We start from the raw sequence: 20,250 nt of genomic DNA, 5'->3' as shown, positions 1-20,250 counted from the left end.
TGCTAACATTAAATCAAAGAATCAGCTTTTTATGGTGATCCTAAATATGTATTTGTTTATTAGTAAAGGGTGCAATTATTAGTACATAAGAGAGTTCGTGTAATTATAGAAAACACATGAAAAACAACTTAATAAGGGGCAATTTCGGTAAAAATAAGCAGTCAACATATTTCTTGCATTGCAAGAGTACCCATGAGCTGATATCTGAAGCCACTATAATATGAAATGTTTCCCCTGAACATAATGCTGGAATTTCTGTATTTTCCCCTGAATGGAAACATTTTTTGTGTTTTATTATCATTTACTTAATTTTTTGGCAGGAGTGACTGTACTGATCTAGTTGTCACTTTGAAAAAGATTTAATTTTACAGTTATGAAGCGTAAAGGTGTCAAATATATTGGTTTTGAGTATTCAAAATTAAATTAATAGTATTGAATTAAAAAATTTTATTTGATTTTCTTAATCTTAGTTTTAATGTTTTACTTTGAACAAACTACTTTGAATATGCGTTACTTTTCATAAACACTGAGTCTAAAAGCATTAAATATTTTGGTGTTTGATAACCAAGTTAATAGCTACTGATACTGTTAAGACATGTCCGTTCAATACTTCGACATTGCTCAACAGAACTGAACGCTGGGAGCCTATATCTTAGTTTTCGTAAATAGGCTTTTGTTTTGTGTATTTTTTTTAATTACTTACTTTTTTCATTTTTATATACTTTTACTTTAATTGACGCACTTTTTTCATTGCCTTTAGAAAAAAAATTTTCTCTAAGCTTCATTAACCATCAGAAGCCAAACAGAGATCATTAAAATATTGATCTTTTTCTACGTTCCCAAAAGTAATATATTCATTAAACTTTACATTTTCATGAAATGTAATTAAAAAAATAGAAAAGTTTTTTCAACTAAAGCAAGGAGCTAGTTTGAAACTTAAAAAACAAATTGAAATTACTCTGTATATAAGAGGAACTGCCCACTTCTCAACACCTTGCTTATTAAACAAGAGGTTTTTAGCGCTTTCAAAAATCTTTTTTTTCCAATTGAAAAGTTTCTTTAAAAATTTGGACAGAAGCCAAATTTCACAGTAAAAAGTAAGGAGCCAAGGAGAAAACAGCCCCCTTCATAAAAAGAATAATCTTTTCAAATAGGTTTCAAATCTGCTCCTTGCTGTCAGTTGAAAAGCTATTTTTTTATTTAATTTCGGATTGTTTTCCAAATCATACCCAGGCCTAACCAAGATATGATTTGAGGTACCGGTCCCTTAAATCCCTGGTTAATTGCTGTTAAAATGTATATATCAATAATTGTACGTTCATTAGTACCGTTTTACGTTTTAAATTTGCAATTTCAATTTTGGATAAAATTTGAATATACTTAAAAAATTGGCAATGAATAGAGTTTTTGGTAAAAAGTCCTTGTTAATATTACTTCTAAAGAATTTTGGTTGGATGAAGAAGAGTATTATTGTTTTTATGGATGGAAATTCTGTGAAGCTTTTGATCGTCTACATAGCTGAAGGCCTCATAACCTATACAACAGGATTCTCTTATCGATAGATACATTACATACATTTATTCAAATGCATTGAAGTACTTCATATAAATAGAAAAAGAAAATATTACCATTTAAAACTGCTGAAAACCAATTTACTAGCAATATTTGTCGCCCAAAAAATTTTCTGACGGGTGTGATGATGGCCTGCTTTGCCTTTTTTATCTCTGTGATGGTAGGTACGAAAATGTAACATTTTAGCTGTAAAGAGAAACATTTTAATTAATTCCTACTTCCCCTACCTGTTTCAACATTTATCTGAAGGCTCATGAAATGTATTCTTTTGGACATCTACCCCACCCCTACCTAAACATTGACTCACCCCCCGCCCCTCATTATATCTGATACGCAATTACAGATCACCAAATGTAATTCCATTATAAAAAAAGTGAATCAACTTGGTTGAATCCAGTGCTGTCACCGTGTGGCATTACTTCTTTTGCAACTGGGATGCCGAAATTGTAGTTTATTGATACTTTTAAAGCAATTAGCTTCTCAGAATTTTAAATTGATTGCAAATTCGTTCTCTCTGGGGTAAAGTCGTAGTTTCGTGACCTAAAATAGCAGAAAACAAGACTTTCCCTTGGCCCAATCTGTATGGTCACTTAAAATAAGCTTTAAATTTACGTATGAATGAGCTCCCTCTAAATTATCTAAGACCTTCGGTTTTATACAATCACCCCTGGAAAAAAAAAACAAATAAACATGCATCGACGATGTTTCTTCTGAAAAAAAAATGTGAAATTCCACATTTTGAAGATTGGAACTTGAAGCCTGAACGTTAGGGTTCTCTGATATGATGTGTCTAATAAACGGATTTTCAATAAGATCGCTTGCTTTTTTTGGGGTGTTTCACCTTCCTTTTCAAAAATCCGGCAAATTTTCCCAGATATTTGGTTTTGGGTGGGTAACCACCCAAATAAACTGAAAGAATTTTTTATATTTAGAATTAGCATAAAAAGCCAATACTCCCGATGTAGCAATTGTCATAAGAATCCCATTTTCAGTTTTGTTGAATATTGGCCCAAGTCAATTTTTACTTTCAGTTTTTTTTATCACGAACTATTTGATAGGACTCTCTTGTGAGGGAAATGTTTTTGAACCTGTTCATTTTATTCAGTTGAATAGGACAACAAGAAAAAGAGGGTCAATTTGATAGCTGGATAGTAAGCTTAATTTTTTTTTTTGCCTCTCAATTACTTGGACTATCTGTCTTGGCTTTTCTTTTTCTACAATTAGCCATGTCTTGATGTAACCTACTGCAAAATACTTGATAACTTCAATTCAAAATCAACGTTGATTTTGAATTGAAGTTATCAAGTATTTTGCAGTAGGTTGCATTAAGAAATGGCTAATTGTAGACAATGAAAAGCCAAGACAGATAGTCCAAGTAATTGAGAGGCAAATGTTTATATGGCTGTGACACGGGTAAATGGCGAGAGTAAGTATGACTCTCTTATTGGAAACATACTTGTTTGTTAGTTTTTTGGAAAGGCACGCCTGCCTAGAGTCTCAGTTATGTTGGCCAAGAATTTAACACTGACATAGGACCGTAAGACTGCCTGAAATGAGAGGCAAACCTGGCACGCCCGCCTATATTTTTTTTTAATGTCTGAATATGTAAGGGATTTAAATTCGATGTGGAGAATTGTCCTGTTATGAAAGAGGTGCTTTTTTCATGGCCGTTATAAAATCAAAACGTGGTATCTATGCAGGCAGGATGATTTTTGAGTATCTCTAATCCTTGTGTAAACTATTCTAAGGTGTAGGATATTACACGAAGACAAGTCTATATTTGCTATAATCTAGGGAAGCAATAAATATTTCTGTAATTTTGGTTCGAGTTTAATTTTCTTTTAAGATTAAATACATAATAATTAAATATATGATTTATTACATAATTGAGCCCTTTGCCAAGAATCGTTGTCGTTTAAAATTTACTGTATTTTGTTTCATTTTGCATGCAATTTAATTCCTCTTTTTATTTTAGAGTTTTTTCCTAAAAGTATTTAAAAATAAACTTAATTCTACGAAATATATACTGAAATATATTCCCTGTCACCCAACACCCATTGCTATTTTGGTGTCTGCCCCCCCCTCCGGAAAGTTTTCTGCCGGTTCCCTTGATACATATAGTGTATTGTGATTTAGCTAAACAACGGCATCACCATTTCATGAAAACTTTACCTTAATACAATTAGTATTGGCAATAATATTAGTCGCTGCACTACAATCAGTAGTAGGAGCACAGGGAGTAGTAGTAGTGATAGCAGTAGTAGTCTTTGCATAGTGCATTTTTGGTTAGTTCAACATCCCCTCAACATGCTCTTACAGTTTTGATTTAAAACATTAAGCGGTATCGAAGATAATCCATTAGTGGTCATAGCAGTAGCATTAGTAGTCTTAGTAGTAGTATGCTCCCAGTTTCTTTCTAATAGTTCAAGATACCCCTCAACATTCCCTGAAAGTTTCAACTTAATACTCAAAGCTGTTCCTGAGATATTGCTGATATGGCCATTTGACAGCTTGTATATATATAGCGTGTCTGGATTTAATTCAAAATCCCTCTCAACATTTCCTGAAAATATCTCCTTAATACCCATTTCCTTAGTAGTAGTAGCATTAGAAGCAGTAGCAGTAGTGTGCATGCAGTACCTTTTGGTTGGGGTAACATCCTTCTCAACACGCATTAAAAGCTTAAAAGCTCTGAAAGAGATCAATACCTTAGAAAATTCTAGCTTTATCCCATAGCTTCAGTGGTAAAACTGGCTTGGAAATGACTTAGTGTTTCGTTAAAATATGAGATAGAACAGATTAAAATACGGAAGAGAACTAAGATTTAGATAATCACACGTAAAGACTCGTATAGCATATAATTTAATTTAGCATTATTTGCTTGACAAAAACTTTTTTTTAACTGAAAGCCAATATCTATTTGAGTGAGATGTAACAACTGAGGCCTTTTCGAGACTTGCTGTACTAGGTTTCGTTTGATAATTTTGGAAAAACGAGACTTGGAGAGAACACATTTGAGAAATCAAAACAAAACCAAAAAATGGATATAAAAGAAATTATTAGAATGAGTAGGTCTCCAAATTGGAATAAAAAAAGAAAAATACAGCTTCCTTTTGCTGTGGAACAAAATCATTCTAATGTGATTAACTTCATTTTAGAAAATGGAGCAAACCCGAATAGAACGAATACTTTTGAGAAAACACCCTTACTTGATAGTGCCTTATTAACACTTTTACTATTGGCTGCGAGGACAAATCAATTAGATGTTATCAGATATGTTTCAGAAAATGTAGCATATCCAAACATAACAAATAAACCTCCTAATAAATCCTTACCATTGGCTGCTAATAAAAATCAATTGGATGTAATCAAGCATATTTTAGAAACGAAGCAAACCCAAATATGACCAATAGTCACAGGTCTACTGCTTTACATGTTGCGGCTGATATAAGAGAACTAAACGTTTGTCGGTTACTAGTTTAAGAAAGCGCTACTATAGACACCTTAAATGTATTCAAAAATACGCCTTTACAATATGCTATAGGACAAAATCATATAGATTTGACTAGACACAACAGGAAATTAATAATTATTTAATTGTAGATTCACAGAATGAAGTTTCACGTCTACCAACTTACAGTGGAGTGACGAAAAACATGTCTCTTTATCCTTCGGTCTATCCTTATTTACCTGACAGCAGATATTCTGAGGAGCCACCACCAAAATATGAGGAAGTGCATCCTCTAGTTTCAGAGCAGCGTAGCCTGACTAGCAGTTTCAGTTCACTTCAACAGCAAATAAAGATCAACAATTTACCAGGTAAGCCTATTTTCATGCGTTATGAAGACAGTTTCATAAGGTTTGCAGAATAAGGCTATGCAACAAGTATAACTTGCAAACATCTCAATATTCAGACGTAATTTTCCCGTCCAGATTTACGCCATCTAAACCTTAGGTTTTAATTAAAGACGTTTTGCACACGAGGCAGTCCCTCTGTAAAAGGTAAAGGGTATCATTCCACATTGAGTATCATTTTCACTTAATTTTTACCACTGTTAAAGTTAAATTGATAATATACTTTCATGCATGTTGATATGTTATATCTTGTCATATGTTGCTGATTGTTGTTGATAAATTGTATGTTGAAATTATTTAATACCTTAATCAACAAATTATTACTAAATTTTTTTCCGTTTGAATACTTATTATTGTATTTATTATCTATGTATGCTTATTATACTTGTTATAGTAATACTTATTATCCATTTATTGTAGGTTTTAATATATATTAAATAAAAAAAACAAGTTCTTTTAACTGAAAGTAAGGAACGACGTTAAAACTTAAAACGAAGAGAAATTATTCCGTATATGAAAGGGGCTGTCCCCTCCTCAACGCCTCGCTCTTTACGCTAAAGTTTTTATTGTTTAAAAAAATAGAGTTGTGAGAAAGTCAAACTTTAGAAGTTTGATTCTGATTGAAACAGTTTTATTCTGATTCCATATATAGTAGTCTTTACGTTTCAAATTACCCATTAAAAGCTACAAGCCTGTGGAAATATGCCTCATTTCTAGAAAAAGGGTTAACACCCCAACAAAGATGAGTGATCTTGATAAAAATCATTCCATTAGATCCAATATATCAGAGAATCCTGTTGCAAATTTACCAGGCTCCTGTCTACAAAAACTTGGAATTTCGCATTTTCTTATTCCCAAATGAAAGATCACGGATGTGTGTTAATTTTTTTTTTTTTTTTTTTTTTTGTTCTTTTCCAGGGGTTGATTGTATCGATTCAATAGTCCTAGAATGCCACAAGAGGGCTCATTTGACCGGGAGTTAAAAGTTCTAGTGTCTTTTTAGGAAGCATTAGAAGAAGAAGGAGTAGAAGAACAAGAAAAAGAAAAAGAAAAACGTTTAGAAAAAGAAGAAGAAAAACGTTTAGAAAAAGAAGAAGGAGAATCTTCCTTGAAGAACTGAACACTATAGAAGAAGAATATAAAGAGGAAGCTTTTTTTAATACTGAACACTATATTGTGAAAAGCGAGAGATAGAGTAAGATATGACATCATACTCTAGAGAAGCAGTAAGAATAAAGAAGAAAATGAAACGAAGAAGAAGAAAAACAAGAAGAAGAAGCAGAAGAAAAAGACAAAGGAGTTTCTTTACAGCCCTGTACGCTATAGCATAAAGAGTGAGCTATTGAGTGGTGTATATCTGGCTATAATTTGAAATGATTATTTAGTTTTTGTCAAAAGTTGCTTTTATCTCAATATTTCAATTGCTAAGGCCTAGAGATCATTCTTTGCTATTAGATCAATAAAACTGAGCGCTAAAGGGGCGTTATGACCCACGAGCTTTCTATTTTATAATATAATATATTATATAATTCCTCAAAGAAGAAACAAGAAAAAGATGATGAAGAAGAAGAGAAACAATAAAAAGAGGAAGAAAAAGAAGACTATTTTAAGTACTGAGCACTATATTATGAAGAATAAGGTATTGAGCGATATATGCCATATGACATAATAGCCCAGAGAAGTAAGAAAAGAAGATAAGGAGAAAAAAAAAGAAGAAGATGAATAAGTTTCTTTAAAGCACTGATCACTGTAGCGTGAAAAGCTCTTGAACTTCTGAGTGAGATAATTTCTGGATACTATTGGCTAGGTTCCGTTCTTTGCTATAAATCCACATGAAGACATGGCTATGGAATTTTCTGGTTATAACTGGACATGATAATTTAGTTTTTGTCAAAATCGCTTTTTATTTTAATATTTAAATCACTTTGGCCCTGAGATCATTCTTTGCTAGACAATCGATACAACTTAGTATTAAAGAAGTCTGATGGCCCAGAAACTTTTCAGTTTTTTTATATAATATATGGCACATGATTTCTACCCCAAAGAAAAGACAAGGAATGGAAGAAGAACAAGAATAACAAGAAAAATATGAAACCAAAGAAGAAGAAGAAGTTTTTTATGAAGTAATGCACATTATAGCGTAAAGAGCGAGTTATTGGAAGCTATTTGATATAAGACATCATACCCCAATGAAGAAACAAGACGAAGAAGAAGAAGCAGAAGCTTCTTTAAAGCACTGAACACTATAGCATGAAGAGCGAGCTATTGATTGAGGTGTATGTCGGTCACTATGGGCTGGATTCCATTGTTTACTATATAGCTACCTTAAGGTCTAGCATGGCAATGACAGTTTCTGGCTATAATTGGACATGATAATTTAGTTTTTGTCAAAAATTACATTTTATTATTTTAATATTTCAATCACTATGGCCTAGAAATAATCCTTTGCTATAAAATCAATACAATTGGTATAAAATCAATGATTTGCTATAAAATCATATATTATTATATAATATATGACATACAACTCATACTCCAAAGAAGCAACAAGAAATGGAAGAGTAACAAATAACAATAAGAAAAACAAGAAGAAGAAGAAAATTAAGTGGCAGAAGGAGAAGAAGAAGAAAAAGATTAAGAAGCCTCTTTAGAGCATTAAACCCTATAGCGTGAACAGCAAGCTACTGAGCGAAGGATATTTCTGATGCTATGGGCTAGATTCCGTTCTTTACTTCAAATTACACACGAAGGTCTAATATGGAAAAGATATTTGCCGGTTAGTTTCATTGTGTAATATATTAAATATAATATCCTACGCCAAAGAATCATCAAGAAGAAAAAGAAGAACAAGGAGAAGAAGGACCTTTTTTGAAGTACCGAACACAATAGCGTGAAGAGCGAGGTATTGAGTGCTATATGATAAAATACATCATACTCCAGGAAAGACACAAGAAGAAGAAGAAGAAGAAGAAGTAGTAGAAGAAGAAGAAGAAGAAGTAGAAGAAGAAGAAGATGAAGAAGAAAAAGAAGAAGAAGAGGAAAAAGAAAAAAGGAGGAGATGGTTCTATAAAGCTTCATCTTACCCAAGCACCCAAGCGTTTTCAATTTTATTATACAATATATTACGTATGACATCATTACCCCAAAGAAGTAACAAAAATAAGAAGGAGAAGATGAAGAGGAATAAGAAGATGAAGAAAAAACTTTTTTGAAGCACTGAGCACTATGGCGTGAAGAGCGAAGTACTGAGTTGTAAATGACATATGACATTGTGCCCCATAGAGTAGAGATAAAATCAGTATAACTGAGTACTAAAGGAGTCTGATGACCCAGGCACTGTTCAATTTTGTTTTATAATATATGAGATATGACATCATACCCCAAAGAAGCAAGAAGAAGAAGAACAAGAAGAAAGACGATAAGGAGAAGAAAAAAAGAAGAAAAAGAAGAAGATTATTTAAATCACTTGACAATAAAGCGTGAAGAGCGAGCTATTGAGCAAAGTATATTTTATATAATCTATGTGCTAGATTTCGTTATTTGCTGTAAATTTAAGTGAAGGTCTAATATGGCTATGCTATTTGCTGGTTATAATTGAAGATAATAATTGAGTTTTGGTCAGATTTGTATTTTATTTTGATATTTCAATCACGATCGCCTAGAAATCATTCTTTGCTGTAAAATCAATACAACTGAGTACTAAAGCAGTCTGATGACCCTGGGACATATCAATATTATTACATTACAAATTATATGTGACATTATATCCCAAAAAAGCAACAAGAAGAAGAAGAAAATGAAGCATTTAGAAGTTCTGAAGAATATAGCGTGAAGAGCGAAGTATTGAGTGATATATGACATCTGACATTATACCCCAGAGAAACAACAAGAAGAAGAAGAGGGAGAAGAAGAAGATGAAGTAGAAAAAGTAGAAGAACCAGAAAAAGAGGAAGAAGAAGAAGAAGAAGAAGAAGAAGAAGAAGAAGAAGAAGATGAAGAATCTTCTTTAAAGCACTGTTCACTAAGGCGTGAAGAGTGAGCTTTTGAGCAAGGTTTATGTCGGTTACTTACTGCCGCCATGATGTTAATTTCGAAAGATAAGCGTGTCTAAACAGATATTGATATCAAGCTATCCATTAAGTATTAAGTCATATTAAATTATTACATTTTATCAGTAGTATAAGAAGAACGGAATATAATTAAACAATTTTTTTTAATTACATAATATATTGTTATTTCACAAGAACTGTTTTGATCCTAAGGCTCAAGATGGGAAATTGTAAAAATGTCGGAAATTTTCATTCAAAATCGTGTGAATTCAATTGAAAAGGGGTTAATTGACGGGTTGATCAAGGTGGGGCAAAGTGGCAATAACTATGCTACTCACTTATTACGTCATATATGGTTACAACCTACGATTATGACGACATTCATCAAACTTGTACATGAGAATTTAGTTATTTTTGTAAAAACATTTAATTTTGAATATATTTTCATTACAAAAGGCACTATATATGGTAATTTTCTTTCAAATTAGCCATTAAACAGCTCTATCTAAGATGTTCCAGTACCCTGCTAGCTTAGGAGGAAAAGCGGAAAAAAGATGCCTTTCATGCAGAATATCCTAGTTCAAGCAACTTTTCTTGTTATTTTTAGGAATTATGGGATATTACATTTTTTAGTATTGGACGAGATCGTCTCTTACTAGTTTGCTAGATACCGCTGCAACCCAGATTAAATAAACACCATTTATAAAACTTTACCAATGCTTTATGTAATTCTAGTTTCGATTGACAAATGAGATTTCTGCCAAAGCCCTATAAAAGTTATTGCATTTTATACAACTATATCTACATGGTTTTTATAATGTTAAAAATCTTATTTTGATCTTTGTATGCAAGATGATGTTAATAACATTTGCTACTACGGTGTATTAGAAAATGAAGCTTTTCGTAAGAAATTGATTCCATTGTAGCAATTTAAAAGGCACTACATGTAACAAAAGTCACAATATATAGCAACCATGATTTAGAATTAGTAAGACAAGCGTGTATAAATGTGGCATTCACTTATTACGGCATATACGGTTCGAGACCTTATGATGTCATTCATCAAGCCTTTACATGAAAGTGTAGTTTTTTTCGTAAAAATATTTTATTTTGAATATATTATTTATTACAAAAGGCACTAGATGTGGCAATTTACTTTCAAATGAGTCATTAAACAGCTCTGTGATGTTCCAGTGCCCTGCCAGCTGCTGAGGAAAAACGGAAAAAAGATGCCTTTTTTATTTAGAACCACAAAACCACGTATCCAGTAGTTAAAACCTAATAAAAAACAAAATTGGTTTTTCAATTTTCAGGTATTTTTCTAGTTTGAATATAAAAATTAAAATTATTTCTCAGGCGTCATAAGTATTTTTGCAGTTTAAATATAAACTTTAGTGATTCTGCACTTAAAAAAAAAAAAAATAAATAATTATTTTCCTGCGGAAATATAGCACAACGTTATAGAGATACGTACCTTAGGAGTTGAGCCCAAAAAGGTTTGGTGCCAGAAGGCATTAAGATGTTAATCAAATTTGCTAGTACAGAGCTATAGAAAAATGCAGTTTTTCGTAAAAAATTGATTTAAGTTTTAAAATTATTTTTATTAATTATGAAAGGTTTTTAGATAAATCAATTTCCTTTCAAATGAGCCATTAAACAGCTCTCTATGCTTTTCCACTGCCCCGCTAGCTGAAGAAAAAAAAAATAAAATAAATATACCGTAGATGCAGAATATCATGCTTGGAGCGAATTTTCTTGTTTTTCAAACAAATGAATGTCCCTTGTTATTCAAGGCAAGGGACAGTTAGTTTCGTATAAAAGGGTATTGGACAAGACGGTTCTAATAGTGTCCTTCTTTTTTTGATCTGACTCTAGTTTTAGGAGTTATGGGCTATTTTATTTTCACTATGGGACGTGATCGTCTCTTAACGTTAGCATTTGCCCCAAAGAGGGCCGAATTGCAATCGATTGAAAATTCTGAGATAGCCAAAAGATTTGAAAGTATCGGGAAATCTGTATATTGAGCTTTCCACTTTCAGAAAAATTAATCCCGTACGGTGGCGCATTCGTTTCTAAAATGCCACATAATCCATGCAGCATTATTGATTAATATCAACATTTATTTTAAAGCTTCATTTAATCTATTTGATTAACATTATTTTTAATAGGATTATAAGCAGTAATGTATAATTGAGTATCAGTTATCATGAAGAAGCGGTTGAGTCGGTGTTTAGGCAGGGGAGGTCCAAAGGCCTCGAAAAATACATTTTAATTCGCTATCAGTCTTCCCATGAGCCTTTAGATAAATATAGATATGGGTCATGTATATGTTTTTGTTTGCACCAGGGGTGATCGTGTATTTGAAAAGCAAATGCAATCGAAGAGCTCTTTCTCTTGAAGCATTGCTGTGCAAAGGTTAAATCTTGATATAAAAAGAGTTGGGATTGAGAATGGTAGCCCTCCTTGCATTTAGGGTAACTCTATAAAAAAAAAACTCGGATATACTATAAAAAAACGAGCAAAAATTAAATATAGAAAAATTTATTCAATGATGATGAAAGGAAAAAGCGAAATTAAAATTTAAAATAAATAATAATTTTCCAGTATATGAAGGGGGCTTCCCTCTCCACAACTCCCAGCTCTTTACGTTAAAGTTTTACTTTTGGTGAAATTCTTTAAGAACGACTACTCAAAAACATGGGCTGCTGAATCAAAATAAGAACTATCTTTAAAGCGCTATACAGATTTAGCGTAAAGAGTGGGGGTTTGAGGAGGAATAAGTCCCTCCCTTGTTATATGGTATGATTTTTGTTCATTTTAAGTGTTAATGTTGCTCCTCACTTTCATTTGAGAAATATTACTTTTAAATAAAATGCTACAAAAATATTTATTGAGGACTTTGAAACCATAGTAAGGAACCACATTAATCTTAAAATGGATAGCAATCCCCTATTCTGAAAGATGTTTCGCAATTTGTCCTTTACCTTAAGCACTGAAAATTCAAAACGATAAAAAAAAGAATTCAAATACCAAGCGTAAGACAAGTTATTTTTACCGATCTGGCAGCAATGACAATTGGGGGAAGCCGGGGGGTGTCCCCCCTTGGTTCTTTAAAAATTTTTACTGGTATTATCATTAAAGTTTATTGATCTAATGAAAATCTATTATATATATATATATATATATATATATATATATATATATATATATATATATATATATATATATATATATATATATATATATATATATATATATATATATATATATATATATATATATATATATATATATATATATATATATATATATATATATATATAAAATTTCGATTGGATCGGAGGGCTTTTCATTGATTTAATTATTTTATTTCTTTATTTTTATCAATCTTGCTATGTGTTTTCAATTTTCTGATTTTTGATTTGTAGATGAAGTATGAATATATAGTAGTATATTATAAAGATAGAACAACAATCATATATAACCCAATGGGTTTCCCTGATGATTTTCTAAAGATAATGCCTAAATATTGTATTCGACAATAAATTTATTTGTCTGGTAAAGAAAAAAATGCCTTGTCATTGAAAATGCCTTTGTCGAAATTTTCATAGGAAAAAAATTAATCCCGCCCCATAAATTAGAAAAATATATATTTTGCCCCAAACCCTCCTATTTTTTTTTTAAACAGAGCCACTGTTTAAAATCAGTAGAAAAAATATTTCAAACCTATTCTATTACAGAATTCCAACCCCCAAAGCTAATCCTTTGAACTCCTTGATTCAAGTTTATTCTTTGTTTTATATCTACACCATTGCCTGAAATTTGTGACCAATGGGGTATTTCTCTGTTATAAAAGCTATTTTGTGATTTTATAAGTTGGGGGAGGGAAAGACGAAAAGCCCTCTTAGTCCTTTCCCGAATGTCATTGTCACCTAGGGGCTGCAATTACTGATAGAAAAACAAATGTTACAACTATTTATCGCTAGAATATGGACATATTTTTTCCGAATTTATTCGAGTTAAAGGTTCTCAGCTCCTATGTATATCACAGCCACTTCAGTCTGGCAATTTTGTCAACTGTGCCCTGTTGTCTTCTAATAGAATGATTTCTATAAGCTGTACAAAAACTGAGGTTCGACCTCACATTCTAGGACTATAGTTAAAGAAGAGTTAGGATGAGTCACATTCTACTGATGATGAATAATAGATTGCCAAAGATTTTATTTTTTGGCCATCTTTCAGGGCCAAGCGAAAAGCCATTAGTCGGAAATTGGGGTAGGAAGAAGTCACCAGAAAGGATCTAAAGAAAAAATGAGTCTTATGGTGGAGGTCAAAGAATGAAGCTTTGAATAGACTAGGAAAAGCAGGATATTGCGTGCCGGTGTTAGCCTCAGATGGCTTGGTTCTACAATGAGCTGTGAATACTAGTAGTAATAGCAGCAGTAGTAATAGTAGCAGCAGTAGTAGTAGTAGTAATAGTAGTAGCAATAGTAGTTGCAGTAGCAGCAGTAGTAGCAGTAGTAGTAGTAGTATTTGTTGTTGTTAATGTAGTAGTATTAGCAGTAGTAGCAGTAGCAGCAGTAGTAGTAGTAGTTGTAGTAATAGTAGCAGCAGTAGGAGTAGTAGTAGTAGCAGTAGTAGTAGTAGTGGTAGTAGTAATAGTCGTAGGAGCTGCAGTAGTAGTAGTAGTAGTAGTAGTAGTAGCTGGAGTAGAAGTAGAAGCAGTAGTAGTAGTAGTAGTGGCAGAAAAGTACTATAAGTAGTACTAGTAGTAGTAGCAGTACTAGCAGTAGTAGCAACAGCAGTATTGCATTCTATTAAATATCATACCCAATAGATTTTGGGTTACTGATTTTCTTTTTCACAAAAATTCTTAGAACTAAATAACAAACATTACTGTAAAAAAGCTCATACTTTAAGGTCTTGTAGAAGATCCCACTGAAGAATCAGGTCAGGTCCTATCCAGAGTTGACGATACTTTGAATTTGGACATGAATTCTACAGATGAAGCAATGCCAGACGAAAGACTAGAGCTTGCTACAATTCCACGATTTACGAACTGTGGCAGAGGAAGACCAAGATTTCATAGTGCAAAAATTTAATGCAAATGTAGGCTACTGTTTTCTGACAGAATATAATGTGTTCAAATTTTTATTTTGTTTTGTATTTGACGAAAATTGGAGGAATAGAACCACAATGTATTTTATTACGACACTAGGCTGGTGGTTTTAAAACGGAGGCTCGCGGAAACCCGGAGTGTTCCGTAACAGCATTAATGCTACTTTGAAAGTTTTAAAGGCCTCTCCCATCCCCTTTCAACAATACTGATGCAGGGACGTGCGTATGAACTCATTTCATGGGGATAACATATTGAAGTGTATTTCAAGATCTTAGAAGACAACTGAAAACAGCTGAATTATGTGGAACACATAAATAATTTCTCAGAAAAATTTCAAAACAGTAGTAAAATCAAGAAATTTTAGGGAAAGGGGTTCTGGGCCCAAATTAAACCCTCGCATAAATGGCTAGTGTAAGTACAGTCAAATCAGCCCAAACCAATTGAAAGAGACAATTTCGAAAAGAGAAAAAATTCTAGTGAATTATATTTTAGTTCGAGGTTTTAAAACATTTGCAAGTTCGCAGCATTTTCCGTTTTTGATGATGATATAAGAGAAAACACTCGCGAGACAACTGATATCAAGAAAAACCTAAAATAAGGTTCAAATAGGGTGCTACATGCCTAAGTTTATACTAAAAAGTTGGTGCTGAGGGTAATTCTGGAAGGTTCACATGCCTACTTTGGAGCTTTTATGACGCGGAGTCCGAATAAGATAGAAGCGCACTGAGATATAGGCCCACTCATAGATGATGCTAACCTGAATGCAGGAATACGAAAAAAACAATCTTTTTCTATGGAAAATATGGTTTCTCTAAAGAAAAGTAAATATCGCATTATGATATTTTAAAATGTAGAAGCCAAATAATTACTTCTACGAGATGTTTCTGTTCAGTCAGCCCCTTTATTGAATTCTTAGGCATTCTAGAGTGTATTAACCTATTTTTGTTAATGCCAAAAGATCCAGGTTCTCAATTAGATAGCAAATAAGATTTAGATATCAAATAAATTTAGATTGAGAGACATAACTCCAACTAAGTGATTTACCCAAAATCAGTATGATTTGGAAACGAAAGTATCAACTATTATTTAATGAGCTTTTATGAAGGAGCATAGGCAAATTTTATTTTCTTTCTTATTGTTCGTTTGTCCATATTGGATTTACCTTCCTTGGAGTGGCTCCCCAAAATTTCTTTTCTTGTCCAGTATTCATTTTTTTCTAATTTTGAGGTTTTTATCCAATCTATTCATTTACTTTCCGTTCGTGTTGAAAAATTGAATTCTTATCTTTGTTATACCCAACCACAATAGGCTCAGCTTTCTGTTAGGGGTGTATTATTTGTTAAAATCTTGTGTTTTATTGGGTTGAGTAAATAAATTTATTCTTTTTTTCATTCAGTCTTAGAACCAAGCAGGAAAATTCTAGTGAAGAATCCACATATATGGAAAATTAATCGATTTCACCAGTAAGTCATCGCGTGTTCAAATCCCCAAGAAAGATATAGCTGTTAGATTTAAGTCAAAGCTTGTTTTTATTGAAATTCTACAAACAAGGATATTTTATGTTACTGGAATGATTATCTGAATGTGTCACAGACTTAGCTAAACAGAAAAGAGAAAAAACTAAAATAAATATAATTTAAATCTGTATATTCAAGAAAGTTGCAGTCTGTGGTCCTGTGTTTATATCATTTTTATTTTTGGCCTTCCTTTCCTTTTTTCGGTTTTAGTTTAGTTTTGTGATAACTCTTTAATTTTCATTTTTAAAAACTTGTTGTTTGAAGAGAACATGTTTGTGTTTTGATTTAAATTCTCTTTTTCACTTTCGTTAAGGTTGATTCCAAAGGTTTTCTTAACAGTATACATGTCTATCTTAGAACTGAAGACGAATTAGCGGAGTTCTTCTCCTTAGTTTTCGTCATTCATTGGCTGAAAATTATCCTCTTTGTATTTTTGTGTTTTTCTTGTCTTTGTTTGGCTGTACAATATATATATTATCTAATATTAATGTATTTCAAGCCAAAAATATCAGAAGGTTACTCATCAAATACACAAATCCCTGGAAAATTTGAAACTAATGTCTTTCTGTGTAAATCTTCTGTTGCAAAACCAAAATTCAAATATCAAACAGTTCGTGGTAATACCTATAAGTAAGGAGCGACCCGGCTCAATAGTGACCGAACTCTAAACAATGGAATTTTGATACCAATAAATACATCAAAAGAATTGGATTTTTATGCTGATTTTAAATATAAAAGTTTCATCAAGTTTAGTCTTACCCATCAAAAGTTACGAGCCTGAGAAAATTTGCTTTATTTTCAAAAAAGGGGGAAACACCGCCTAAAAGTCATAGAATCTTAATGAAAATCACACCATCAAATTCAGCGTATCAGAGATCCCTACTGTACAGGTTTCAAGCTCCTATCTGAAAAATGTGAAATTTTATGTTTTTTTTTGCCAGAAGAAAGATCTCGGATGCGTGTTGTTTTTTTTTTTTGTTTTTTTTTTTCAGGGGTGATCGTATCGATCCAGTGGTCCTAGAATGTCGCAAGAGGGCTCATTCCAACGGAAATTAAAAGTTCTAGTTCCCTTTTCAGGTTAAAAACAAATTGGAGGGCAACTAGGTGCCCTCCCACGCTCATTTTTTGCCCAAAGTCAGCGGATCAAAATTTTGACATAGCCATTTTATTCAGCATAGTCGAAAAATCTAATAACTATATCTTTGAGGACGACTTAATCCCCCACAGTCCCTGGGGGAAGAGCTTCAAATTATAAACATTGCCCATTTTTCACACATACTATTGGTTATTGGTAAATATACAGACGTTGGGGGGGGGGATTTTTTCTGGTGGGGATCATTTCATTGAAGAACTAAATGACATCTTTTTATACAATCCCAAAAAGGACTTATCGCAGAATTGCCTCTCACTCACTCGGACTATCTGTCTTGGCTTTTTCTACAATTAGCCATGGCATGATGCATGCCATGGATAAGACCGTTTTAGGATTGTATAAAAATGGTGTCATTTCATTTGTTGATAGATAAGACTATCTATCATCCGTCCATACTTCATTCTTAGGGCAGAAGTAAGGTAGATACAGGGGTGGCTCGAAGCACTCAGGTCAGGGGGGGGTGAGAACCCCTATTTAAACGACTTGTAGATCATATTCTACGACTCGTCATTACCTACAAATTTGATAGACAATAGTGTTTTATCATTTATACTTACCTACGGGAACAAAGAAGGAAAAAACGGAACACTACATGCCCAAATATACAACTAAGAAAAGCTTAAATCTGGATTCGCCTCTTCTTCAAAATGGACCAACGCTAAACAATCTTGTTTAAGTCTACACCATCGGTGAGGTCTTTCTCACTCGCCAACAACATGAGGGAATCCAGTCGAGAATCACGCATGGCAGTTCTCAGCCAATTCTTCACAAACTTGAGTTTGCTGAATGTTCTTTCGGCAGCTGCAACTGCAACAGGTGCAGTCGCTGCCAATTTGCAGACACGACTGGCTTGCTTAAGCTGACGGTTCCGGCGATGTGCTTCACCAAGAACTTCACTGAAGCAAGCAGCGCCTTGGCAGAACTGGAACAAAACTTCAAGCTCTACTCGAAGAGCAGTAGCGTCTGGAGCTCTTTCCTGGTTTGGGAAAAACTATGTTGCTTGCTCAATATCAGCAACTGAGATACTTTTGTTCAAAGGAGGCTGGAGTAAGGTGCAAAATGGCAGAAAATCGGCAAGGCAAGCTCTGAGATTATCTCCCATCATTATAGTCAACTTGTCTCGCAAGATTCTGAAATGTTGTCTATAGAACTGATGCATTGAGATATCGGATTGACTTTGAGTTCGGCTGTCATAACGAGATGGTCCAAGTCTCCGACGATGGTGTCTGATGAAATCAGCCTCTGGGTCCACTTCCATTCTTTTGGCAAACTGTGCTGCACTGTCAATTAAACTGTTCATTTCCTCACAAGATATTCTTTCAAAAAGTTTCTTCGTAGCGTCTAGCATCTCAATTTCGTCGATGATGTTCATATCCTCTTCTTCAAGCTTTTCTGTTGCAATCCTGGCCTTGTACATGATATTTTTCATGAACATGAGGCAGGCAATAAAATCAAAGTTGAGAATCCTTTTCAGGGGGCCGCTGGCTTGTGCTTTCGTTTTCGTATCGGCGTTCTTCATCTGTTTTATTTCGTCAAGGGCTGATACTATTGCTTCAAATGAAGTAACCACTGCTTGTACGGTTTAAGCCCTTGCGGTCCACCGGGTCCATGATAAGTTTCGGAGATTAAGGCTGTTTTCAATCGAAGAGAGTTTTTCTTTAAGGGCGGCAAAACGCTTTGTAGATGAAGAGAAGAACACATACATTGCTTCGAGGATATTGAAAAGCTCGGCTATCAAGAGAGATGAGTTGCAACTATGCTCTTTCATGGTGTTTAGTTTGTGGACCTGGCAGGGTATATAAGGCACACGGCGACTGAGAAGTTCCGATACTTTCTGCTGGGCTCCATTAAACTGACCAGACATTGCACTTGCATAGTCATACAACTGAAAAGCTAGTTTATCAAGCGGAATTCCTCTCCTTGTCAGTGTTCCTATAATACTTTCTGCCATACCCTGACCAGTTTTGTCATTTGCCTCGCTAACATCTATTTGTCTCTCTCTAGGCATCCCTTCCGAGCTGATGGTGCGGATTACGACTGCAAGCTTATCAGAATGTGAAGCATTGGGTGTCGTATCCGCCATCACAGAATAAAATTCTGAATCCAGGACTTCGTCAAGGATCTTCTCCCTGACTTCTGCTGAAAGCAATTCAATAAACTCGTTCTGGGATATTTTATGTAGATAGTTAACTTTGTATGGTCTATACCAAGAATCATTTAACCAAGCTTCAAGAGCAGGCACATATCTCGCTAGAAGTTGAACAAATTGAACAAAGTTGCCGTCTTGTTCTTCCGTTCTTCTAAATGCAGTGCCCTTTCTCGCTAGGGTTCTTGCAACGTCCAAAAGCATTGTCACAATTTTTCTGTTTGTCTCTTCATCTTTTGCTTGCTGCAAAAACTTAGCTCGAGTTCTTTTATCAAGTAGGAAATCAACATGACCATTACAACAGTGACAATAATCCGACAAAGCTGCTTTTTGTGACTCGGAAGAGAAGTGACTTGCCATTTTTCCTTTCTTTGCTTTTTCTTGGCTCTTCATTTTGTGCCATTGCCGCACACCATCTTCCACCCAAGCGTTTTTGGACTGGTCTCGCCCCGGACCACTAGGGAAAAGCAAGCAAACGAAGCAGAAGGCAGCATCTTTCTTGATACTGTACTCTAAGAACTGGTAATCTTCATACCAGCCGGGGTGAAAACGACGCTGTTTCTTTTTTTATATTGACAGATCAGCTGGGAACACACTCAGCTTTGGTTGATTAGGACCACATGAGATGAGGTATTTCCTTTGGTTTTCGCTAGAGATTGGCTTCCTTATTCCAGGATCCTTGTGAACTACACTTTCGGAGTCGTCACTGTGATTTTCGACAACAACTCCACTAGTTGCCGAAATGTTAAGAAGTTCTTCAGTACAATCGACTGTTAGTTCCTTGCACAGCTCAAACACAGAAGATGATGTAGATTGTATTTCCACCAAGATATCTCTTG

General features: G+C 33.8%; 3 protein-coding genes across 3 annotated transcripts in view; 1 reads left to right on the top strand and 2 right to left on the bottom strand.

Moving 5' to 3' along the window:
* LOC148951504 (uncharacterized) overlaps nt 1-14,578 on the top strand; it is a 66,217-nt gene extending 51,639 nt beyond the window's left edge. The window contains exons 5-6 of the mRNA XM_089091132.1: nt 5,176-5,391; nt 14,397-14,578. Of these exons, the coding sequence (XP_088947258.1) occupies nt 5,176-5,391; nt 14,397-14,578 (398 nt within the window). The remainder of the gene's footprint in view (nt 1-5,175; nt 5,392-14,396) is intronic.
* A 3,345-nt stretch (nt 14,579-17,923) lies between these two features.
* Nucleotides 17,924-18,784, bottom strand: LOC148951503 (uncharacterized). Its single transcript, XM_089091130.1, has 2 exons — nt 18,292-18,784; nt 17,924-18,207 (listed from the first exon to the last, which is right to left on the bottom strand). Exons 1-2 carry the CDS (start codon nt 18,782-18,784, stop codon nt 17,924-17,926), a joined length of 777 nt encoding a protein of 258 aa, XP_088947256.1.
* Nucleotides 18,785-18,847: 63 nt separating this feature from the next.
* On the bottom strand, nt 18,848-19,804 carry LOC148951502 (zinc finger protein 862-like). Its single transcript, XM_089091129.1, has one exon. The coding sequence runs from the start codon at nt 19,802-19,804 to the stop codon at nt 18,848-18,850; it is 957 nt and encodes a 318-aa protein (XP_088947255.1).
* Between the last annotated feature and the right edge of the window lie 446 nt (nt 19,805-20,250).

This window comes from Artemia sp. Qi Xiang Cuo, chromosome 6 (genome assembly GCF_049724085.1).
Source record: "Artemia sp. Qi Xiang Cuo chromosome 6, ASM4972408v1, whole genome shotgun sequence".
Taxonomy (NCBI): domain Eukaryota; kingdom Metazoa; phylum Arthropoda; class Branchiopoda; order Anostraca; family Artemiidae; genus Artemia; species Artemia sp. Qi Xiang Cuo.
Note: the sequence above shows the minus strand (reverse complement) of the source record. Positions and strands in the feature narration are given on the sequence as shown.

Excerpts from the sequence above, each read along its gene's own strand:
- LOC148951503 (XM_089091130.1), bottom strand. The coding sequence starts at position 18,784 with ATGAAGAACGCCGATACGAAAACGAAAGCACAAGCCAGCGGCCCCCTG. Across the intron at positions 18,208-18,291 it reads CCAGCCTCCTTTGAACAAAA|AGCTTGAAGTTTTGTTCCAG; the intron begins GTATCTCAGTTG and ends CTCTTCGAGTAG.
- LOC148951502 (XM_089091129.1), bottom strand. The coding sequence starts at position 19,804 with ATGAAGAGCCAAGAAAAAGCAAAGAAAGGAAAAATGGCAAGTCACTTC.